The sequence below is a fragment of the Salmo trutta genome, chromosome 4 (assembly GCF_901001165.1).
Source record: "Salmo trutta chromosome 4, fSalTru1.1, whole genome shotgun sequence".
Taxonomy (NCBI): Eukaryota; Metazoa; Chordata; class Actinopteri; order Salmoniformes; family Salmonidae; genus Salmo; species Salmo trutta.
In genome coordinates, this window is record NC_042960.1 from 65,811,777 (window position 1) to 65,837,861 (window position 26,085).

The 26,085-nt window shown below is 42.2% G+C and overlaps 1 protein-coding gene, 1 long non-coding RNA gene and 1 other non-coding gene across 4 annotated transcripts in view; 2 read left to right on the forward strand and 1 right to left on the reverse strand.

The window, feature by feature from the left end:
- Positions 1-19,417, forward strand: part of clpxb (caseinolytic mitochondrial matrix peptidase chaperone subunit Xb) — a 41,641-nt gene extending 22,224 nt beyond the window's left edge. Inside the window, exons 11-15 of one of the 2 annotated variants that reach the window (XM_029751839.1) lie at positions 5,218-5,382; positions 6,095-6,394; positions 16,162-16,254; positions 16,497-16,603; positions 17,422-19,417. In XM_029751839.1, coding sequence (XP_029607699.1) covers positions 5,218-5,382; positions 6,095-6,394; positions 16,162-16,254; positions 16,497-16,603; positions 17,422-17,515 — 759 coding nt within the window. In that variant the 3' untranslated portion in view covers positions 17,516-19,417. The remainder of the gene's footprint in view (positions 1-5,217; positions 5,383-6,094; positions 6,395-16,161; positions 16,255-16,496; positions 16,604-17,421) is intronic. The other variant, XM_029751837.1, reaches the window with a different exon arrangement.
- LOC115192900 (uncharacterized) lies at positions 6,404-7,267 on the forward strand. Its single transcript, XR_003878008.1, has 2 exons — positions 6,404-7,064; positions 7,132-7,267. It is a non-coding gene; the product is annotated as an uncharacterized LOC115192900 (long non-coding RNA).
- trnas-uga (transfer RNA serine (anticodon UGA)) lies at positions 17,215-17,287 on the reverse strand. Its single transcript has one exon. It is a non-coding gene; the product is annotated as a tRNA-Ser (tRNA).
- Positions 19,418-26,085: the final 6,668 nt, after the last annotated feature.

Here is a 26,085-nt window from a genome sequence, read left to right on the forward strand (position 1 = left end):
ATGCTGTGTTTGGGAAGGCCAAGCTCTTCCTGAATGGCCCTCAGCCTCTGTTTGGCAAGTATAGAGTGGTCAAAGTAAGTTGCACAGCTCTTCAACATGGCAATAATGTCACAATAATAGCACAGCTTTCTGACCAGGATAGGCCATCATTGATTACAAGCTGTAGGCGCTGTGTGCACTGCAGCTGAAGTCTGGAAGCTCTGCCAGTCTCATACCTTTCACCATGTTTGTCTCACTGTCCCTGAGGACCAGCACTACACGTTCTGTGTGGATTTCCCAGTATTCCAACACAGCCAAAAACATCTCTCTGATGTTGTTTCCTGTGTGGGATCCATTCATAGTCTTGACATTCAGCACAACTTGCTTTCTTGTCCAGACATTGTCAATGAAATGTCCAGTAAGGCTCATCAGGGACTCTGTAGTGCCTGACCAGCAGTCAGTTGTGAATGCCATGTGTGGAGCGTTCACTGGTGCCACCAGATTCTTCACTTTCATCACAACTCTTTCATGTGTTTTTATCGAGCATTTCTGTGCGAAATAATTAGTAATCTTTGATCCTGTACCGGGGTTCAGCAAGAGTAATCAGCCGCTGAAAACCAACGTCAGACACCACTGTGAATGGTTGGTTGTCAGTGGCAATCAGCTCAATAATTGCTTCATCCATCTTCTCGGGTCTTTGTCCTGCCATTTTGCTTGTTTATTAAAAAGTTGTAAGATTGTAGCCTGCGATGTCTGTGAACTGTCTATCACTTTTTCCTTGTGAAGAATTTGCGTTTGCTTTTTTTCATCATTGCTTCCTTATGGGCTTTTCGGTGGGTGTTCTTAAGGTGATTCCACAGGTTTGGGGTATTTTTTGATTTAGCCGTTGCTCACCCCATGCTTACATCTTTATCACAAATAAGACACCTTGCTTTCCCTGGTGCCAATTCAATGTAATAGTCCCACACTGGTGCTATGCTTTTCTCTGCCATCTGTAAAATGTATATAATCGTCCACACACACAGCTCTCTGAAGTGACAAGGATACTGAAGAGTGCTTAGGAGACACAAATACTCTCAACTGTTTGAATAATAAAAATAGAGTTTAAGTTACCTGTGATGAATGTTGAAAACAAAAACTGTAATTTCTATATGCAGGAAATCCCATTTTAATAATGGGCATGGTAAGAATTGACTACCAAAGTGTGAGTCATAATTCCCATGACACCTTCCAGCAAAATCTGAAAACGGTTCCTTCATTTATTCCATAGGATGTTTTTAGATTCACTTCCAATAAGGTCTGTGTTTCGTGTAGGCGTACACCACCTTGCCAGTTTGATAACTGTGTAGATATCAACAGGACAAGGTAACTCTGATCAATATTGGCTAAATATAAGCAAAGATTGAAAAAAAAAAATTGTTGAGTGGATTTATGAAAATATGTTGACAAACGTTGCCTTATCCTAGTGAGATTTACACGTGTATCAAAACGCTGTGGCGGGTTTAAGCCTGCACGAAATACAGACCTTATTTGAAGTAGATCAAGACATTCTCTATGGAAGACATGAACAGTAAAATAATGAAGGAACCCCTTTCAAGTTCAGCCGCAAGTTATTATAGGAATTATGACGCGTCGACTATTTCTCTCTATACCATTTGTATTTCGTATACCTTTGACTATTGGATGTTCTTATAGGCACTATAGTATTGCCAGCCTAATCTCAGGAGTTGATAGGCTTGAAGTCATAAACAGCCCAGTGCTTCAAGCATTGCGAAGAGCAGTTGGCAAACACAGGAAAGTGCTGTTTGAATGAATGCTTACGAGCCTGCTGCTGCCTACCACCGCTCAGACTGCTCTATCAAATATCAAATCATAGACTTAATTATAATATAATAAACACAGAAATACGAGCCTTAGGTCATTAATATGGCAAAATACGGAAACTATCATTTTGAAAACAAAACGTTTATTCTTTCAGTGAAATACGGAACCGTTTCGTATTTTATCTAACGGGTGGCATCCCTAAGTCTAAATATGGCTGTTACATCTAACGGGTGGCATCCCCAAGTCTAAATATGGCTGTTACATCTAACGGGTGGCATGCCTAAGTCTAAATATGGCTGTTACATCTAACGGGTGGCATCCCCAAGTCTAAATATGGCTGTTACATCTAACGGGTGGCATCCCCAAGTCTAAATATGGCTGTTACATCTAACGGGTGGCATCCCTAAGTCTAAATATGGCTGTTACATCTAACGGGTGGCATCCCTAAGTCTAAATATGGCTGTTACATCTAACGGGTGGCATCCCCAAGTCTAAATATGGCTGTTACATCTAACGGGTGGCATCCCCAAGTCTAAATATGGCTGTTACATCTAACGGGTGGCATCCCCAAGTCTAAATATGGCTGTTACATCTAACGGGTGGCATCCCCAAGTCTAAATATGGCTGTTACATCAAACGGGTGGCATCCCTAAGTCTAAATATGGCTGTTACATCTAACGGGTGGCATCCCTAAGTCTAAATATTCCTGTTACATTGCACAAGTATCAATGTTATGTCATAATTATGTAAAATTCTGGCAAATTAGTTCGCAACGAGCAAGGCGGGCCAGACTGTTGCATATACCCTGACTCTGCGTGCAATGAACGCAAGAGAGTGACACAATTTCCCTAGTTAATATTGCCTGCTAACATGAATTTCTTTTACCTATTTTTTTTATTTCACCTTTATTTAACCAGGTAGGCAAGTTGAGAACAAGTTCTCATTTACAACTGCGACCTGGCCAAGATAAAGCAAAGCAGTTCGACACATACAACAACACAGAGTTACACATGGAATAAACAAACATACAAATACTTATTTCCCTCATTAAAATGCAAATCAATTCATACAATTTTTGACATGCGTTTTTCAGGATTTTTTTGTTGTTATTCTGTCTCTCACTGTTCAAATAAACCTACCATTAAAATTATAGACTGATCATTTCTTTGTCAGTGGGCAAACGTACAAAATCAGCAGGGGATCAAATACTTTTTTCCCTCACTGTAGGTAGCACACAGGAGGACATTTTTCTCTGTAAGATCATTTCCTTTTGAATTTCTAGCCAAATGTAAAATGTTCCTGTTTTGATTAATTTAATGGAGTGAGTTAGGTCTGCTCTTTACGAAATTAGCATACCCCCTGAGTCCCTTCCCTGTTTCACAACTGGTAGTTTGGTGTATGGGGCTGTCTCTCTCTGTCTCCTTCCTCTTCTCCCCACCTCCCTCTTCCTGTCTCTCTCTCCCTGTCTCTCCCTGTCTCTCTCTCCCTGTCTCTCTCTCCCTGTCTCTCTCTCTCCCTCTCCCTCTCTCCCTGTCTCTCTCTCTCCCTCTCCCTGTCTCTCTCCCTCCCTCTCTCTGTCTCCCCACCCCCTCTCCCTGTTTCTCTCCCTCCCTCTCTCCATCTCCCTTCTCTCCCCGCCCCCTCTCCCTACCTCCCTCTCTCCCCGCCCCCTCTCTCCCTGTCTCTCTCCCTCCCTCCATCTCTTTCTGTATCCCTCCCTTCTCTCCCCACCCCCTCTCTCCCTCTCTCTCTCTCCCGCCTCCCCTCTTTCTTGCTCTCTCTGTTTTCATTAATACTTTTAAGTGCTATCCTCTGGGAATAGGTTGTACATCATAAGGTGATACCTGCTGCTCTCAGTCTCCTATGTGATTTACAGTGCCTGCAGAAAGTATTCACACGCCTTGACATTTTCCACATGTTGTTGTGTTACAGCCTGAATTTAAAAGCGGATTAAATTGAGATGTTGTGTCTCTGATCTACACTCAATACCCCATAATGTCAAAGTGGAATTACGTTTTTAGAAATGTTTACAAATTAATTAAAAATAAAATGTTGAAATGTCTTGAATCAATAAATATTCAATGTAGCCTAAATAAGTTCAGGAGTAAAAATGTGCTTAACAAGTCACACAATAAGTTGCATGGAATCACTCTGTGTGCAGTAATAGTGTTCAACATGCAGTAATAGTGTTCAACATACAGTTATCTGTAAGGTCCCTCAGTCGAGCAGTGAATTTCAAACACAGACTCAACCACATAGACCAGGAAGGTTTTCCGATGCCTTGCAAAGAAGTGCACCTATTGGTAGATGGGTAATAAAGCAGACATTCAATATTCCTTTGAGCATGGTGAAGTTGTAAATTACACTTTGGATGGTGCATCAATGCGCACAGTCACTACAAAGATACAGGCATCCTTCCTAACTCAGTTGCCTGAGAGGAAGGAAACTGTTCAGGGATTTCGCCATGAGTCCAATGGTGACTTTAAAACAGTTAGAGGTTAATGGCTGGGATAGGAGAACTGAGGATAGATCAACAATATTGTAGTTACTCCACAATACTAACATAAATGACAGAATACAAATATTCCAAAACATGCATCCTGTTTGCAGTATGGCACTAAATGAATACTGCAAAACATGTGTAAGGAAATTCACTTTGTGTCCTGAATACGAAGTGATGTGTTGGATTTGTCCCAAACATATCACTGAGTACCACACTTCATATTTTGAAGCAGGGAGGTGGCTGTATCATGTTATGGGTATGCTTGTCATCGGCAAAGACTAGGGAGTTTTTTTTAGGATAAAAAGACACGGAATAGAGCTAAGCACAGGCAAAATCCTAGAGGACGAAAACCTTCGGTCTGCTTTCTAAAAGACACTGGGAGACAAATTCACTTTTCAGCAGGACAATAACCTAAAACACAAGGCCAAATATACACTGGAGTTGCTTACTAAGACGACATTGAATGTTCCTGAATAGCCTAGTTACAGTTTTGACTTTGTCTTGAAAATCTATGTCAAAACTTGAAAATGTCTGTCTAGCAATGATCAACAACCAACTTGACAGAGCTTGAAGAATTTTAAAAAGAATAATGTGCAAATATTGTACAATCCAGATGTGCAAAGCTCTAAAAGACTTACCCAGAAAGACTCACCGCTGTAATCGCTGTCAAAGGTGACTCTAACATGTATTGACTCGAGGGTGTGAATACTTATCTATTATTTTATTTTCATTAAAAAAAAAAAATTATATATATAATTTTGTGTTGATAGTTGCAAAAATTTTACAAATCCATTTGAATCACACTTTGTAACATAACAAAATGTGTAAAAAGTCAAGAGGTGTGAATACTTTCTGAAGGCATTTTATATGGTATGGGAGGCATTAGTGTTTGACAACTGTTTTGTTTGTAGGGTCTGCTCAAACTCTTGGAGGGCACGATAGTGAACGTTCCAGAGAAGAACTCCAGGAAGTTGAGGGGAGAGACGGTGCAGGTGGACACCACTAACATCCTGTTCGTAGCGTCAGGGGCCTTCAACGGACTCGACAGAATCGTCAGCAGACGGAAGAATGAAAAGGTGAGTAAGAAATATAGTTACTATTTTCCCTCTATGTATCCACCCAGACCTGTAAAAAGGCTGTAGTCCTCTATGTATCCACCCAGACCTGTAAAAAGGCTGTAGTCCTCTATGTATCCACCCAGACCTGTAAAAAGGCTGTAGTCCTCTATGTATCCACCCAGACCTGTAAAAAGGCTGTAGTCCTCTATGTATCCACCCAGACCTGTAAAAAGGCTGTAGTCCTCCGTGTATCCTCCCAGACCTGTAAAAAGGCTGAAGTCCTCTATGTATCCACCCAGACCTGTAAAAAGGCTGAAGTCCTCTGTGTATCCTCCCAGACCTGTAAAAAGGCTGTAGTCCTCTATGTATCCACCCAGACCTGTAAAAAGGCTGAAGTCCTCTATGTATCCACCCAGACCTGTAAAAAGGCTGAAGTCCTCTGTGTATCCACCCAGACCTGTAAAAAGGCTGAAGTCCTCTGATTAGTTCCTCTCTTATCACTGTTCTAAAATACTTGGTCAACAGAGAGTGTCTCTTATCTGAGCAGTTTAGTTATTTGTCCATTTTAATGTATTTTCAGGAATGTAACATGAATGTCTAGACCTGGCGATCTTCCCCAGATGTCTAATTTCTTCAGTATTTTACAAGCTTACTTAACCCCCCCCCCCCCCCCGTTCTTTTGTCTAGTAGCTGGACGTCAACACACCCACTAATCTTCTTCTCCTTCTAGTACCTGGGCTTTGGCACGCCCTCCAACATGGGTAAGGGTCGTCGTGCAGCGGCAGCAGCCGACCTGGCTAACAGTAGTGAACAGACAGACATGGTGGCAGAGATGGAGGAGAAGGACCGTCTGCTGAAGCTCGTGGAGGCCCGGGACCTCATTGAGTTTGGGATGATCCCGGAGTTTGTAGGGCGTCTGCCTGTGGTGGTGCCTCTACACAGTCTGGATGAAGAGACGCTGGTCCGTATCCTGACAGAACCACGCAACGCTGTCATACCCCAGTACCAGGCCCTGTTCAACATGGACAAGGTAATTAGTAGTAGAACCACCCAACACTGTCATACCCCAGTACCAGGCCCGGTGCAACATGGACAAGGTAATTAGTAGTAGAACCACCCAACACTGTCATACCCCAGTACCAGGCCCGGTTCAACATGGACAAGGTAATTAGTAGTAGAACCACCCAACACTGTCATACCCCAGTACCAGGCCCGGTTCAACATGGACAAGGTAATTAGTAGTAGAACCACCCAACACTGTCATACCCCAGTACCAGGCCCGGTTCAACATGGACAAGGTAATTAGTAGTAGAACCACCCAACACTGTCATACCCCAGTACCAGACCCGGTTCAACATGGACAAGGTAATTAGTAGTAGAACCACCCAACACTGTCATACCCCAGTACCAGGCCCGGTTCAACATGGACAAGGTAATTAGTAGTAGAACCACCCAACACTGTCATACCCCAGTACCAGGCCCGGTTCAACATGGACAAGGTATTTAGTAGTAGAACCACCCAACACTGTCATACCCCAGTACCAGGCCCGGTTCAACATGGACAAGGTAATTAGTAGTAGAACCACCCAACACTGTCATACCCCAGTACCAGGCCCGGTTCAACATGGACAAGGTAATTAGTAGTAGAACCACCCAACACTGTCATACCCCAGTACCAGGCCCGGTTCAACATGGACAAGGTAATTAGTAGTAGAACCACCCAACACTGTCATACCCCAGTACCAGGCCCTGTTCAACATGGACAAGGTAATTAGTAGTAGTTAGGGCTGGCACAATTACCGTATAACTGTGTAACCCATGGTTATGGATGAAGACCGTCATGAAACTAAAATAACCGTCATGAAACTAAAAGTAGTCATAACCGTTAAAAAAAATACACAAATGTATCTGGACACCCCTTCAAATTTGTGGATTCGACTATTTCAGGTCTATAAAATCGAGCACACACAGCCATGCAATCTCAATAGAGATTGGCAGTAAAATGGCCTTACTGAAGAGCTCAGTGACTTTCAACGTGTCACGACAATTTTCAATCCCAATGATGATAACTCAACAATCACTTAAGCTTTGACCAATTCTCCGAGGTTGTAAGGCTCAGGTTAATAAGAATTAGGTCTAAGATTCTACAAAAGGTTAGTTATTTATTCAGAGAGCTCAGAAGTCAAAAAATGAGAACGCAGTCTTTTTATAACACACACACACACACACACACACACACACACACACACACAACTGAATTCTTATCAATAGAAACTCCACCTTTCTTTTAGGCGGGATGTATTTTTCCCCACAGTTCACATTCCTAGTTTATCACTTTTCTACCAGCCTGGCAGTTTCTAGCCATTACTCTCCTCCCTAGATTAGAGGGGCCTTTGAAGGGGCCTCTTTCCTGTTATCAGTTTACAGAGTTATAACTAGGTCATCTGTAGTTCAGTTGTCCTTTGTTGTCTCAACTATACATTTCTCACATTGCTACATAGTAACACAATGTTTTTTGTCTTAACTTGTCTTACACACACATTATTGGATTATAGTCTTATAATTCTAATACATTTCACACAGTTATACAGTTTCAGGGTGGAATTCTTTAGTCATTACATTTAACATGTAAATTCCTATATCACAACGTGGCACCGTCACCAACAAGTCAGTTTGTCAAATTTCTGCCCTGCTAGAGCTGCCCTGGTCAGTTGTAAGTGCTGTCATTGTGAAGTGGAAACGTCTAGGAGCAACAACGGCTCAGCGGCGAATTGATATGCCACACAAGCTCACAGAACGGGACTGCTGAGTGCTGAAGCGCGTAGCGCGCCAAAATGATCTGTCCTCGGTTGCAACACTCAGTACCTAGTTCCACACTGCCTCTGGAAGTAACGTCAGCACAGGAACTGTTCGTCGGGAGCTTCCGCACAGAAGCCTAAGATCACCATGCGCAATGCCAAGTGTCGGTTAACCTTTCTAGGGTAGGTGGGACGAAATCGTCCCACCTACTCAACAGCCAGTGGAATCCCGTGGCGCATTATTCAAATACCTTAGAAATGCTATTACTTCAATTTCTCAAACATATGACTATTTTACACCATTTTAAAGACAAGACTCTCGTTAATCTAACCACACTGTCCGATTTCAAAAAGGCTTTACAACGAAAGCAAAACATTAGATTATGTCAGCAGAGTACCCAGCCAGAAATAATCAGACACCCATTTTTCAAGCTAGCATATAATGTCACATAAACCCAAACCACAGCTAAATGCAGCACTAACCTTTGATGATCTTCATCAGATGACAATCCTAGGACATTATGTTATACAATACATGCATGTTTTGTTCAATCAAGTTCATATTTATATCAAAAACCAGCTTTTTACATTAGCATGTGACATTCAGAACTAGCATACCCACCGCAAACTTCCGGTGAATTTACTAAATTACTCACGATAAATGTTCACACAAAACATAACAATTATTTTAAGAATTATAGATACAGAACTCCTTTATGCAATCGCTATGTCCGATTTTAAAATAGCTTTTCGGTGAAAGCACATTTTGCAATATTCTGAGTAGATAGCCCAGCCATCACGGGCTAGCTATTTAGACACCCACCAAGTTTAGCCCTCACCAAAGTCAGATTTACTATTAGAAAAGTTTGATTACCTTTGCTGTTCTTCGTCAGAATGCACTCCCAGGACTTCTACTTCAATAACAAATGTTGGTTTGGTTCAAAATAATCCATAGTTACGTTCAAATATCCTCTGTTTTGTTCGTGCGTTCAAGACACTATCCGAAGGGTAAAGAAGGGTGACGCGCCCGACGCGTTTCGTGACAAAAAAATTCTAAATATTCCATTACCGTACTTCGAAGCATGTCAACTGCTGTTTAAAATCAATTTTTATGCAATTTTTCTCGTAAAAAAGCGATAATATTCCGATCGGGAAACCCTGTTTACGTTCAAAGAGAGAGAAAATAAAAACATGGGGTCGCCTCGTGCACGCGCCTCAGTCTCATTGTTCTCTGATAGACCACTTACCAAAGGTGCTAATGTTTTTCAGCCAGGGGCTGCAAAGACATCATTCAGCTTTTTCCCGCCTTCTGAGAGCCTATGGGAGCCGTAGGAAGTGTCACGTTTACAGCAGAGATCCTAAGTTTTCAATAAAGAGAGTCAAGAAGCCCAAGAAATTGTCAGACAGGCCACTTCCTGTAAGGAATCTTCTCAGGTTTTTGCCTGCCATATGAGTTCTGTTATACTCACAGACACCATTCAAACAGTTTTAGAAACTTTAGGGTGTTTTCTATCCAAAGACAATAATTATATGCATATTCTAGTTTCTGGGCAGTAGTAATAACCAGATTAAATCGGGTACGTTTTTTATCCGGCCCCCTATCCCTAACATGTTAACCTCTACGGGCTAGGGGGCAGCATTGAGAATTTTGGAAAAAATATGTTCCCATTTTTAACTGCCTCCTACACCAACTCAGAAGCTAGAATATGCATATTATTGTTCAGGTTTGGATAGAAAACACTCTGAATTTTCTAAAACTGTTTGAATGGTGTCTGTGAGTATAACAGAACTCCTATGGCAGGCAAAAACCTGACAAGGTTTCAAGCAGGAAGTACCCTGTCTGACAAGGAGTCGTGCGTCTTACATCTTTTTATTGAAAAGTAAGGATCTTAGCTGTAACGTGACAATTCCCAGGGCTCCAATAGGCTCTCAGAGCCCGGGAAATAACTGAAGGTTTACGAGGGAGCCTCAGGCTGAAACACATTATCACCTTTTGTAAGTGTCGACTCAGAGGACCTTTGAATGAGGCGCATGCACGAGTCGCTCCTGAGGAGAAATTTTATTCGGCTGTTTAGGCTCAATGCATACTCCCGGTCGGAATATTATCACTTATCTACGAGATAAATGGCATAAAAATTGGTTTTAAACAGCGGTTGACATGCTTCGAAGTACGGTAATGGAATATTTAGACATTTTTGACACGCCAATGCGCCATGCGCGGGACCGTGAAGAAGCATTCTGATAGTGTCTAGAACTCACGAACAAAACGTCGCTGTTTGGATATAACGATGGATTATTTGGGACCAAACCAACATTTGTTATTGAAGTAGAAGTCCTGGCAGTGTATTCTGATGAAGAACAAGCAAGGTAAGAACATTTTTCTTATAGGTAATGTGATTTTGGTGGAGGCTGACCTGGGTGGGTATCTAAATAGCTAGCCCTGTAATGCCGGGCTATGTACTTAGATTATTGCAAAATGTGCTTCATCCGAAAAGCTATTTTAAAATCGGACATATCGAGTGCATAGAGGAGTAATGTATCTATAATTCTTAAAATAATTGTTATGCTTTTTGTGAACGTTTATCGTGAGTAATTTAGCAAACTGTTAGTAAATTCCCCGGAAGTTTGCGGGGGTTATGCTTTTTCTGAACGTCACATGCTAATGTAAAAAGCTGTTTTTTGATATAAATATGAACTTGATTGAACAGACATGCATGTATTGTATAACACAATGTCCTAGGTGTGTCATCTGATGAAGATCATCAAAGGTTAGTGCTGCATTTAGCTGTGGTTTGGGTTTATGTGACATGATATGCTAGCTTGAAAAATGGGTGTCTGATTTTTTCTGGCTGGGCACTCTGCTGACATAATCTAATGTTTTGCTTTCGTTGTAAAGCCTTTTTGAAATCGGACAGTGGGGTTAGATTAACGAGATTCTTGTCTTTAAATAGCTGTAAAATAGTCATATGTTTGAGAAATTGAAGTAATAGTATTTCTAACGATTCAAAAATCGCGCCACTGGATTTCAGTGGCTGTTACGTAGGTGGGACGATTTCGTCCCACATACCCTAGAGAGGTTAAAGTGGTGTAAAGCTTACCGCTATTGGACTCTGGAGCAGTGGAAATGTGTTCTCTGGAGTGATGAATCACGTTTCACCATCTGGAAGTCCGACGGCCGAATCTGGGTTTGGCGGATGCCAAGAGAACGCTACCTGCCCGAATGCATAGTGCAAAATGTAAAGTTTGGTGGAGGTCTGGGGCTGTTTTTCATAGTTTGGGCTTGTGTAACAGCTTTGCTTCCGTCCCTCTCCTCGCCCCTACCTGGGCTCGAACCAGGGATCCTCTGCACACATCAACAACAGTCACCCCTGAAGCATCGTTACCTATCGCTCCACAAAAGCCACGGCCCTTGCAGAGCAAGGGGAACAACTACACTACCGTTCAAAAGTTTGGGGTCACTTAGAAATGTCCTTGTTTTAGAAAGAAAAGAAAATTTCTTTGTCCAATAAAATAACATCAAATTGATCAGAAATACAGTGTAGACATTGTTAATGTTGTAAATTACTATTGTAGCTGGAAACAGCTGATTAAAAAAACAAATGAATATCTACATAGGCGTACAGAGGCCAATTATCAGCAACCATCACTCCTGTGTTTCAATGGCACGTTGTGTTAGCTAATCCAAGTTTATCATTTTTAAAAGGCTAATTGATCATTAGAGAACCCCTTTTTTTGCAATTATGTTAGTACAGCTGGAAACTGTAGTACTGATTAAAGAAGCAATAAAACTGGCTTTCTTTAGACTAGTTGAGTATCTGGAGCGTCAGTATTTGTGTCTGTGTCCGTGTTCTTTTGGAAGGGGGAAAAAGTATTATTATTGTTAACCCTGCATTATAATTATATAAAAGCCCCTTAGATATTCTGTTTTTATTTACATTAGTGATGGACAGCTGTTTTGTTAACCTCTAGGGTAGGGGGCAGTATTTTCATGGCCGGATGAAAAACGTACCCAAATTAAACGGCCTACTACTTGGGCCCAGGAACTAGAATATGCATATTATTAGTATATTTGGATAGAAAACACTCTAAGTTTCTAAAACGGTTTGAATGATGTCTGTGAGTATAACACAACTCATATGGCAGGCAAAAACCTGAGAAAAATCTAACCAGGAAGTGGGAATTCTGGTGCTTGTAGTCCTTTCAAGTCATTGCCTATCGAACACACATTTTGCACTTCCTAAGGCTTCCACTAGATGTCAACAGTCTTTAGAAAGTTGTTTGAGGCGTCTATGATGAACAGAGAGCGAACAGAGGAAGTTGGAAGTTGTTGACTCAGGAAAGTACTGGCGTTCATTGGCTCGCGTTCACATGAGAGTTAGCTGTGTTCCAAAATGTTTTTCAAGACACTGGAATCGTCCGGTTGGAATATTATTGAAGTTCTAAGTTAAAAAGGCCCTAAAGATTGATGCTATACAACGTTTGACATGTTTGAACGAACGTAAATAGAACTTTTTTTACTTTTCATCGTGACATTTTCCGCGTGCTTCCTACATTTGGAGTAGCTAACTGAACGCGCCATCAACAAGGAGCTATTTGGACATAAATTATGGACTTTATCGAACAAAACAACATTTATTGTGGACCTGGGATTCCTGGAAGTGCCTTCTGATGAAGATCATCAAAGGTAAGTGAATATTTCTAATGCTATTTATGATTTTAGATGACTCAAATGGCGGGTATCTGTATTGCCTAGTGTATTTTTCTGAGCGCAGTACTCAGATTATTGCAAAGTGTGCTTTCCTCGTGAAGCTTTTTTGAAATCTGTCACAGCGTTTGCATAAAAGAGATGTTCATCTATAGTTCTTTGAAAAACAGTTTAATATTTTATCAACGTTTATGGTGAGTATTTTTGTAAATTGATGTGCTGATTCACCGGCAGTATTGGAGGCAAAATATTTTCTGAACATCACGCGCCAATGTAAAATGGGGTTTATGGATATAAATATGAACTTTATCGAACAAAAAATGTATTGTATTGTGTATTGTGTAACATGATGTCCTAGGAGTGTCATCTGATGAAGATCGTCAAAGGTTAGTGCAGAATTTTAGCTGGTTTTCTGGTTTTTGTGACGCCTGTCCTTGCTAGGAAAATGGCAGTTACCAATTCAATGTTTCTGCGTCGGGCCTATACATGCGGCAGGAAGGCCACAGAAAGTTCTATGCTTAGATTCATAATTAGTCTGAGATTGGAATTGTTTGCAAACAGCGACATTTTCATTGCAAATAAGACACACTGGCTTGGCATTGGGAAAAGATGGAGAGATGAAATCATATCTCTCTGTCCATTCATCTCTGAAACTTCAATTTTTATTATCCGCCTTTCTTCTTGCTACTTTTTGAGAGCTACATGTTCTCTTGCTATCAAGCTAATTGTTCTGAACGAATGTTGACATTTAAAAAAGTAGAGGACTACAGTAGGCTACGTAGACCTGTTTTTCCCCACCAATCAACGCACAGAGAAATAAACAAAATAATAATAATTGAATAGAGACAGTGATTTTATGAGCGTAATCAGAAATTATTATCTTATTGTCACTGAATTTATTATGTACTAATCATATGTGTTAAATCAATGAGATTGTTATTTTCACTGAATCTCCGTTTGGGTATTGGTAAGCCTACAATTGGAGTGTGGAAACGGTCACGTTGTACAGCGCCATATTTCCTTAACCTGTTAGGGCTAGGGGGCAGTATTTACACGGCCGGATAAAAAACGTACCCGATTTAATCTGGTTACTACTCCTACCCAGTAACAAGAATATGCATATAATTATTGGCTTTAGATAGAAAACACCCTAAAGTTTCTAAAACTGTTTGAATGGTGTCTGTGAGTATAACAGAACTCATATGGCAGGCAAAAACCTGAGAAGATTCCTTAAAGGAAGTGCCCTCTCTGACAAGATCTTGTTCTTCTTGTCTCTGTTTATTGAAGACTGAGGATCTTTGCTGTAACGTGACACTTCCTACGGCTCCCATAGGCTCTCAGAGCCCGGGAAAAAGCTGAATGATGTCATTCCAGCCCCAGGCTGAAACACATTTGCGCTTTTGGCAAGCGGCCGATAAGAGGATAATGGGCTTAGGCACGTGCACGAGTCGATCCCGTGCTTTATTTTCTTTCGTCTATTTACCTAAACGCAGATTCCCGGTCGGAATATTATCGCTTTTTTACGAGAAAAATGGCATAAAAATTGATTTTAAACAGCGGTTGACATGCTTCGAAGTACGGTAATGGAATATTTCGAATTTTTTTTGTCACGAAATGCGCCATGCTCGTAACCCTTATTTACCATTCGGATAGTGTCTTGAACGCACGAACAAAACGCCGCTGTTTGAACATAACTATGGATTATTTGGGACCAAACCAACATTTGTTATGTCCTGGGAGTGCATTCTGACGAAGAACACCAAAGGTAATCAAACTTTTCTAATAGTAAATCGGAGTTTGGTGAAGGCTAAACTTGCTGGGTGTCTAAATAGCTAGCCCTGTGATGCCGGGCTATCTACTTAGCTTTTTGGTGAAAGCACATTTTGCAATATTCTATTTTAAAATCGGACATATCGAGTGCATAGAGGAGTTCTGTATCTATAATTCTTAAAATAATTGTTATGCTTTTTGTGAACGTTTATCGTGAGTAATTTAGTAAATTGTTAGTAAATTCGCCGGAAGTTTGCGGGGGGTATGAACGTCACATGCTAATGTAAAAAGCTGGTTTTTGATATAAATATGAACTTGATTGAACAAAACATGCATGTATTGTATAACATAATGTCCTAGATGTGTCATCTGATGAAGATCATCAAAGGTTAGTGCTGCATTTAGCTGTCTTCTGGGTTTTTGTGACATTATATGCTAGCTTGAAAAATGGGTGTCTGATTATTTCTGGCTGGGTACTCTGCTGACATAATCTAATGTTTTGCTTTCGTTGTAAAGCCTTTTTGAAATCGGACAGTGTGGTTAGATTAACGAGAGTCTTGTCTTTAAAATGCTGTAAAATAGTCATATGTTTGAGAAATTGAAGTAATAGCATTTCTAAGGTATTTGAATAACGCGCCACAGGATTCCACTGGCTGTTACGTAGGTGGGACGATTTGGTGCCACCTACCTTAGAGAGGTTAACGGAAACCCTGAGGGTTTTGTTTTTCTTGGAATAGAAACACCATAATATTAATCAAATTAATTAAGCTAAATTTAAAATCAATCCCATATATTATGTTCTTACTAAAAAAGGTTTTAAATTCTCTAGTACAGCCAATATTACAAAAAGTCAAATGCTTCTCAAAGATGCCCTCTGGTGGCCAAACTAGCACTAACGGCAACAATGGTTGACAATTAAATAACGTGCCATAGAATTCTGCAGCAGCCCGCAAGGTGTGCTGTAGTATGACGCAACTTTTACAGGAAGAACCACTGTAGTAGTAACACAAGGTAGTAGCAGCAGCAGGCCCTGTTCAGCATGGACAAGGTGAGGAAGGAAAGGCCTTCTTTCTCGGGGCTGGAACCACATCACCCCTGCTGAGAATCTACTGGCTACCTAAAGCTCACATACAAGGACTGCTGGCTACTTAGTAAACACACAGATAATATTGTCAATATCAAGGATGTGTTTTTGTCATGTTTTGTCTAGTGTGGCAGGTATCCTAATGGTTAGAGCATTGGACCAGTAACTGAAAGGTCGCTGGTTCGAATACCCAAGCTGACAAGGTGAAAATTAGCCGATGCACCGTTGAGCAAGGCACTTAACCCTAATTTGCTCCAGGGGCGCCGTACTACTATGGCTGACGCTGTAAAACAACATATTTCATGGCACCTATCCAGTGTATGTGACAATAAAACATATATATATTTTTTTTGTCTTTGGATGTGCATATCACATTCTGCTTGTGTCTCGGTTCCTGTTTTAACCTCCAGTGTGTTCCTGTCGCTGTCATTGTGTTTCAGTGTGAACTCAATGTAACGACAGAGGCTCTGAGGGCCATCGCCAGGCTGGCTCTGGAGAGGAAGACTGGAGCCCGTGGCCTGAGGTCCATCATGGTCAGTCAGTACAGAAAATGATGCACAATAACAATGTGCTCAATTCCTATAAGTTGGGTATTTGAGTCTTTTATCAGCAGTCACAATATACACACAATGGCTTCAATTGACGACGATAAATATAAGTGAAATCTATTATGGTGAGTGATTTCTGTGACGATGTAATGAAGGTTAAATTAATTCTTTCATATCCATGTCCTGTTTCAGTTTGCTATGTGAAATGTCTCTTTTTTTAAAAACAGGAAAAGCTTCTTCTGGAGCCCATGTTCGAGGTGCCATGTTCAGACATCATGGCGGTGGAGTTAACCCAGGACGTCGTCCTGGGCAAATCAGAACCACAATACGTCAGGTCAGTCAGCACCTGTTTTGGTTCTAATTCTCACTTCTCAAATCATATTATACAATGGCAAGTGTTTTTTTTTTGTGTTAGGCTGAAAAAAGAAGAGAAACACACTTTACACTAAAGAATGTAGGGGGGGAAAAACAGGCCGTCATTGGAAATAACAATGACTTGTTCACTGACTCGCCTGGTGAAAGAGGAGGTAAACATCAACCCCATCAGTCATGCAGGTCCTACCTGTTTCATCATGTCAGAGGTATACTAAGAACAGAACCCTGACCTGAAGTTCCCGTGTGATGTTCCCGTGTTATGTTCCTACCTGTTGGTTTCATCATGTCAGAGGTATACTAAGAACAGAACCCTGACGTGATGTTCCCGTGTTATGTTCCCGTGTGATGTTCCCGTGTTATGTTCCTGTGTTATGTTCCTACCTGTTGGTTTCATCATGTCAGAGGTATACTAAGAACAGAACCCTGACCTGAAGTTCCCGTGTGATGTTCCCGTGTTATGTTCCCATGTAATGTGCCCAAGTGAAAACACATCTCATCAAACCTTACCTCGGCTCCCCTACCACTAACTAACACTTATCCAGAGTAGTGAGTTCATACATTTTCATACTGGTCCCCCCGTGGGAATCAAACCCACAACCCTGGCGTTTCAAGCACCATGCTCTACCAACTGAGCCACACAGGACCAAATAACTGACCATGCCGCTAATACTGACCCTCTCTCTCTCTCTGCATAACTAACCCTACCTCGTTCTCTCTGTCTCTCTCTCTGCATAACTAAAACTAAATGACTAAAATGTGATGTAAATATATTTCCAGGGCTCCAGCAAAGGAGGCAGCAGAGGAGGACTATGACTCTGGTATTGAAGAGGAGAACTGGCCCAGACAGGTGGACGCAGCAGCTAACAACTGATCGGATCAGTCCAGTCACTCATTTCAACAACTGTTACATCTACAATCATTAGAACACCTTCTAGAACATTTGGAAGCCAACTGTAGGTTCCTGGAATTCCAGCCCCTTGAGCCATCTAAACGGACCTCCGTCAGGCTCTGTAGACCACTACTAAAACCACACCATAAAACCCTTTTCATAATGAACAACGCGGATTTGAGCTCTAGAAGTACCTTATTTTGGTCCTGTGAATTGGACAGTAGGCTAATTCTTTAAGTTAGAAAATGAAGATGGACCTGCTATAGTGTATATATTTAAAAATTGTTGGGGTAGGTAGTCATTTCTATTCTTTAAAAAAGGATTTAAATAGGTGATTTTTGTGTTTTCTCTCCTCTTGTGTTGTGGTGATGACAGATTTAAATGACAATGGAAACAAATAGAACATTACTGGGGTCGTATTGTACACTTGAAGACTTAACCAGGGCTTGGAATGTTACGTTTTACTATCAAATCAAAGTTTATTTGTCACGTGCGCTAAATACAACAGGTATAGACCTTACAGTGAAATGCTTACTTACAGGCTCTAACCAATAGTGCAAAAAAGGTATTAAGTGAACAATAGGTATAACATCTTCAATGTTACATAACAATATACAACTAATGCCTTGGGGTTCAAATACTATTTGAAATTGTTCATATATACATACATACATACATACATACATACTTTGGAGTGTTTTCTCTGGCCTGCTTAGAGTGCCAGGTGGGCGGGATTTGTACTTTTGGTAATATGCTGTTAGTTCCATTGCAACAGTGAAGTTCAATTGAGCCCAGCTAAAGTATTTGAGATGATTTCAAGTAGTATTTGAACCCAGGTCTCTAGGTGTATGATATTCCATAATGAGCACATCATTATTGTGCTGTTTTTCTATGGAGCTAAATTGGTGCCAAAACTTTTCTGGCAGTAATTTAACTCCATATTTCCTCCTGTCTACTATTTTAACGGAATTCATAATGAACATAACTGGGCTGTAAATGTTGGTATTAAAACTTCAGTGATGAGTTTAGAATCCGTTAGTATCACAGCAACACACCTGTCGTTAGGGAAAACATCATAACAGCGTACTACACCCTACTCCAGCACACTCAACAGAGCGGAGATGCGTCCAAAATGGCACCCTATTTGACCAGGACCTCTGGTTAAAAATAGTGCACTATATAAGGAATATGCTGCTTTTTCAGACGCTGACCGTTTGATCGTAGTAATTATTTTTATTTTATTTTTACATTGAGAATGTTAATTTCTGTAGTGTTGTACCCCCCCTCTAGAAACCCGCTCTCTAGGGAATGTATCTGTCAGCTCTCTCTAACCTCACAGGGTTACCTACTGTTAGATCGATATCAAGCAAGGCAAGGGCTTGATATTCAAAAAGGTTTCAGAGTTGCTGTCCTAGGATCAGGTGCTCCCGGTCCATATCCGTATCCATTATTAGTCATATTAGTATTCATTATGTTCTAAAAAGGATAAACTGATCATAGATTCAGCATTCTTACTCTGATATTCTTTCTGAATGTTTTACTTTGCTCTGGCTGGGTCAAGCTTCACAAACCCACCTCACCTGTAGTAATGCTCCAGTACGTCGTGTTACTAAAATGGTCCCTCAATCCATCACTAGGCACTTCTTCTGCAATTAAGCCTTTTAACTATTTCTATCCACACTGAACCATGGCTGTTCGATGTCGTGTAATGCTGGTATGTGCTATTATAATACAATCATCATCATAATAATACAATTGTTTGTGTTCCTTTTCAGTTCCTTTATGCTTCTCTTCTCAACGGTCAATCATAATAACATGTAAAATCTCAATTTATTGATGTGATTGTTTAAATATTATAAATAAAATGTATATCTCTGTACAGAATGATTTGTTGTCTTACATGTTTTTAACACTCTCAATGTAGATTGTGTCAAAGCTTCTTTGTGTTGTTTTGTTCAAACTCCATTTGCAATGCCATGTGGCACCACTGAGGGGCACCATGACTACCATCGTTTACCTCCACGTTAGAGAGCAGAACTGGCCATGTAGTACCATGACTACCATCGCTATGGCACCACTGAGGGGCACCATGACTACCATCGTTTACCTCCATGTTAGAGAGCAGAACTGGCCATGTAGTACCATGACTACCATCGCTATGGCACCGCTGAGGGGCACCATGACTACCATCGCTATGGCACCATGACTACCATCGCTATGGCACCACTGAGGGGCACCATGACTACCATCGCTATGGCACCATGACTACCATCGTTTACCTCCACGTTAGAGAGCAGAACTGGCCATGTAGTACCATGACTACCATCGCTATGGCACCACTGAGGGGCACCATGACTACCATCGTTTACCTCCATGTTAGAGAGCAGAACTGGCCATGTAGTACCATGACTACCATCGCTATGGCACCGCTGAGGGGCACCATGACTACCATCGCTATGGCACCATGACTACCATCGCTATGGCACCACCGAGGGGCACCATGACTACCATCGTTTACCTCCATGTTAGAGAGCAGAACTGGCCATGTAGCTCATAAGCAGCTCATGTGTAATCTCTGTTGAAAGTGTGTTGTACAACGCGTTCCTGTTTATCAACACATCAGCATTTCTCTAATCCTCTCCTTCCCTCGGACTCCCTGTTACTTTCCAGGAAGACATTGCCAAGAACTGGAGGTTGCGTAAGTCGATGGGGTTGGTTTCCCAGACTTACCTTTTAGTTCTACTAAACAGCATGTTAAATGGAGATTACAGGAAACTGGTCTATAGTGTGAAAATGGTGTTCTCCTGAGAAGGAATAAAAAAACTGTTGAATTCCAGTAAATGTTGAAAAATGTCACATAATGCACACATACTGTTACCAGACTGGTTAAATAAGAATAGTTACCTAAGAGATCTTGTATAACCCCTCCCTGGAAAATAAACCACCATAGATATACATCCTGGGTTCCACTCCAAAAGGGTCTGAATACTTATTGAAATGTGATATATTTATTTTTTTATACATTCAGGTGTACAACTGACTAGGTATCCTCATTTCCCTTCATGGGTTCCACTCCATCCATGGGTAGTTATTAGTAATGTGCGGTCAACAAGAGCACATCTGATGATGTCAGACAGGGCAGGGGCTTATAAGTGATCAAGAGAATTAGCTTGTGTGTTGATACTTAGGCTATTTATCCAGATATAAGTCATTCAGAGTACACCTGTCCTGTCAACACTTCACACACACGGTGGACTGGCGAGAGGACATTTTTCAAAAGGGAGGTGAGTGAGTACCGCCTGTGAAAAATGCAAAGAATGTTTGTGTGATCAATAAATTAAGATAACTACCATCTATTAATATTGATTGTGATCCGTTCATGTTTGTAGAAATGACACAGCTGCCTTCACTGTCATAACATTCACCTGACAGAATTTGCTATTTGCTATAACATTCACCTGACAATTAATTTCACCAAGGAATAGAGTACTACTCTAGCTTTGCCCTATGCTGTGTGTGTGTGTGCGTGCCTGTGACTGTGTGTGTGTTGTTTATTTAAATGTGTGTGTGTGTGTGTTTGTTTATTTAAATGTACGTGCGTGCGTGCCTTCATGTTGTTCCCTGAGTTTTCTGTGTAAGTGTGTGTGTGGGTGTGGGTTTTCTTGTTCTGGGTATACAGACAGGATGACCAGTCTAGAGGAGGTTCCCTTTAAGAGCCCTCTGGGGCCACTACCACTGGGGCCATTACAGGAGCTGGGGCCCCTGGCAGGAGAGAGAGAGCTGGTTACAGCCCCAGAGTTCACCATACCAGACCACATCCAGATACTACAAGACACTGAGGTTAGTTACATGGCTATGGCAGGCTACAGTGAGGGAAAAAAGTATTTGATCCCCTGCTGATTTTGTACGTTTGCCCACTGACAAAGAAATGATCAGTCTATAATTTCAATGGTAGGTTTATTTGAACAGTGAGAGACAGAATAACAACAAAAAAATCCAGAAAAATGCATGTCAAAAATGTTATAAATTGATTTGCATTTTAATGAGGGAAATAAGTATTTGACCCCCTCTCAATCAGAAAGATTTCTGGCTCCCAGGTGTCTTTTATACAGGTAACGAGCTGAGATTAGGAGCACACTCTTAAAGGGAGGGCTCCTAATCTCAGCTTGTTACCTGTATAAAAGACACCTGTCCACAGAAGCAATCAATCAATCAGATTCTAAACTCTCCACCATGGCCAAGACCAAAGAGCTCTCCAAGGATGTCAGGGACAAGATTGTAGACCTACACAAGGTTGGAATGGGCTACAAGACCATCGCCAAGCAGTTTGGTGAGAAGGTGACAACAGTTGGTGCGATTATTCGCAAATGGAAGAAACACAAAAGAACTGTCAATCTCCCTCGGCCTGGGGCTCCATGCAAGATCTCACCTCGTGGAGTTGCAATGATCATGAGAACGGTGAGGAATCAGCCCAGAACTACACGGGAGGATCTTGTCAATGATCTCAAGGCAGCTGGGACCATAGTCACCAAGAAAACAATTGGTAACACACGACGCCATGAAGGACTGAAATCCTGCAGCGCCCGCAAGGTCCCCCTGCTCAAGAAAGCACATATACATGCCCGTCTGAAGTTTGCCAATGAACATCTGAATGATTCAGAGGACAACTGGGTGAAAGTGTTGTGGTCAGATGAGACCAAAATGGAGCTCTTTGGCATCAACTCAACTCGCTGTGTTTGGAGGAGGAGGAATGCTGCCTATGACCCCAAGAACACCATCCCCACCGTCAAACATGGAGGTGGAAACATTATGCTTTGGGGGTGTTTTTCTGCTAAGGGGACAGGACAACTTCACCGCATCAAAGGGACGATGGACGGGGCCATGTACCGTCAAATCTTGGGTGAGAACCTCCTTCCCTCAGCCAGGGCATTGAAAATGGGTCGTGGATGGGTATTCCAGCATGACAATGACCCAAAACACACGGCCAAGGCAACAAAGGAGTGGCTCAAGAAGAAGCACATTAAGGTCCTGGAGTGGCCTAGCCAGTCTCCAGACCTTAATCTCATAGAAAATCTGTGGAGGGAGCTGAAGGTTCGAGTTGCCAAACGTCAGCCTCGAAACCTTAACGACTTGGAGAATATCTACAAAGAGGAGTGGGACAAAATCCCTCCTGAGATGTGTGCAAACCTGGTGGCCAACTACAAGAAATGTCTGACCTCTGTGATTGCCAACAAGGGTTGTACTAAGTCATGTTTTGCAGAGGGGTCAAATACTTATTTCCCTCATTAAAATGCAAATCAATTTATAACATTTTTGACATGCGTTTTTCAGGATTTTTTTGTTATTTTGTCTCTCACTGTTCAAATAAACCTACCATTGAAATGATAGACTGATCATTTCTTTGTCAGTGGGCAAACGTACAAAATCAGCAGGGGATCAAATACTTTTTTCCCTCACTGTATGTGATATTGTTTTGTGAATGCTGGCAGGTACCCTAAATATTGGGGCTCGGGGCTCCCGAGTGGCGCAGCATCTCAGTGCTAGAGGCGTCATTACAGACCCTGGTTCGATTCCAGGCTGTATCACAACTGGCCGTAATTGGGAGTCCCATAAGGCGCCTCACAATTGGCCCAGTGTCGTCCGGGTTAGGGTTTTGCCGGGGTAGGCCGTCATTGTAAATAAGAATTTGTTCTTACCTGAGTTGCCTAGTTAAATAAATAAAAATAAATTTAAAAAATTATAGTTGGGCCAGCAACTGAAGCGCAGGGTTCGATTGCCGAGTCCAACAAAAAAATATTTGGTGGGATTCTAGGTAGCCTATTTTAAAATCTCCTGCCGTTGTACCTTTGAGCAAGACACTTAAACTGACAATGGGCAAAAAAAGTGTTCTTCTTCAGTATGAGTTCACCTTAGAGAACTGGGTGATGTCTGCGCTCCATGGAGGATGCTACCGACCCAGGGATGCCCCGTCCCCATCTTGTCCTCCGTACTGGCTCATGTTCTCCAGTCCCCAGGAGAGTCGCTCGGCTAGCAGGTGTTTTTATGTTATTTTTTATCTCTTCTATTGTCTAAAATAATGAAATGTATGTTAATCACATGAATTTAGCCTGGGTCCCAGATTTGTTTGTGCTGTCTTAATTGAATCGTTTTACTGTATCGTTTTACTGTAAGTGTGTTGTAGTTTTAAATGCACTTTAAATAAAGTTTGATTTGATTTAAGGTGGAACAGTGATCAGCGGGGCTCAGCACTCCGACCAAGGAGCCACAGCCTAAGCTCTGTGGACACACGTCACCTTAACCACCACCCTCAACCCCACCCCCATCACCGCTGCCAGCACAGCCACCGAAAAATCAAGTTAATGGTCTCCGACTCGGAAGACGAAGCTGGCTACTCAGAAGATGACGAGGGCTCCTCCACTGAAGATAACGCCTCAGACTCAAAGACACACCGTGGAGCCTATCACGGTGGTGAACGGCCTCGGTCGCAAAGCTCTGCACCAAATCACCCACTATCCAGAGTCAAAGACCACCATCTTGGATCTTCAGGCTCTTCCTCGGCTCATCACCACTCTAACCAGCCTTCCACTGGTGGTGAACGGCCACGGTCGCAAAGCTCTGCACCAAAACACCCACTATCCAGAGTCAAAGACCACCATCTTGGATCTTCAGGCTCCAACTCGGTTCATCACCACTCTAACCAGCCTTCCACTGGAGGCCGAGGCTACCAGGGTCGCAACAGGAGGGCCAACTCTTCCTCAGTCCTGGACTGCAGGAGGCAAGGGTCATTCACTGGGCTCAAGCAGGAGCAGGGGCGTACCATCAGCCCACTTTGCCATGGTCAGGCCAGCAGTCCCCAGTGCCATGGTCAGGCCAGCAGTCCCCAGTGCCATGGCGATCAGAGGCCCTGCAGGAAGGATTTCAGAAGCCAGCAGCAGGCGTCATCGTCCTCTGGCCTGGAAGAGTCTTTTGTGCGGGCCGGTAGCCCTCAGTGCCATGGTCAGGCCAGCAGTCCCCAGTGCCATGGTCAGGTCAGCAGTCCCCAGTGCCATGGTGGCCAGAGGCACTATAGCAGAAAGAGGCAGCACTCTTTGTGGTCAATGGGAAGGAAAAACTCTGTGACCCCACAGCAGCCACAACGACCCTCTTCAGCTGGCCCTGAAATCAAGAACAACAGGCAGACTGTAAGTATAGCCTGTTCCCAGGTCTGTGTGGCTAGTGTTGTTGTTATGTCAAAACATGACACTCCTCTGCTCTGTGATTGACTGGACAGACACAGACACCCTATACGGTTGTATTAGTGGATCAATTCCATTTCAATTACACTTTGGGCTACATTTTACATTTTAGCAGACGTTCTTATCCAGATCAACTTAGTTGGTTATCAACATACGTGTAACATATCACAAGTTATAGTAAGTACTTTTTTCCTTCAATATAGTAGTTAACATCAAAGTCAGTGCTATTATGGAAAGACAAGTGTGAGTGTTTTTTTGGTCAATTCAGGAAGTAAACTAAAACCCAACCCAGGCTACTTAACCTTACTCTAGCCTGTCACTATTCTTCCTTTTAGGCTCTGCGTCCACGTAGCTCACACGGCATTGGCTGTGACTCATCTGCAGAGTTGCTGACGGCCCTAAGTCAGGAAGAGCGAGAGCTACTGGAGGCCATCACTGAGCAGGGCTACCCTCTACACACTGCCATCCTGGCTCTGCAGAAGACTGGCCGCCGCAGCCCACAACAGGTAGGTTTTACTTACCCATCCTGTGACATGACAACCCCAGTGGCAGTCTTGAGGTCAGAGAGTAATCAGATGGTTGAATTCCAGGGCTGACAGGAAAAATCTTGGTGGTGCCACCTATCTATTGCCCTTCAGCAAGGCACTTAACCCAGAGATCTAAATAGATTTATGGAGACCATGTTTTTATATTGTACTTGTTCACCCCTTTTGTCATATTCACCTCTATGGTCCTGTTTTTCCCACAGATCCTGAGTTACCTGGTTGCCAGTGACCGTCTGTGTGCGCTGGGCTACGAAGAGGCTCAGGTGGAGGAGGCCATGGAGATGTTCCAGAACTGTGAGAGCAAGGTGAGCTTCTCAATACGTAGAGCAAGGTGAGCTTCTCAATACGTAGAGCAACGTGAGCTTCTCAATACGTAGAGCAAGGTGAGCTTCTCAATACGTAGAGCAAGGTTAGCTTCTCAATACGTAGAGCAACGTGAGCTTCTCAATACGTAGAGCAAGGTGAGCTTCTCAATACGTAGAGCAAGGTGAGCTTCTCAATACGTAGAGCAACGTGAGCTTCTCAATACGTAGAGCAACGTGAGCTTCTCAATACGTAGAGCAAGGTGAGCTTCTCAATACGTAGAGCAAGGTGAGCTTCTCAATACGTAGAGCAAGGTGAGCTTCTCAATACGTAGAGCAAGGTGAGCTTCTCAATACGTATTCTAAAGGATTCTACATCTTCTAAATTATTGAATATGAATTCCATTTCTGTTTCTGCTAATATCACTCCATAATATCAAAGCAACTGCAATTTCTTGCTGTGAAAGTAT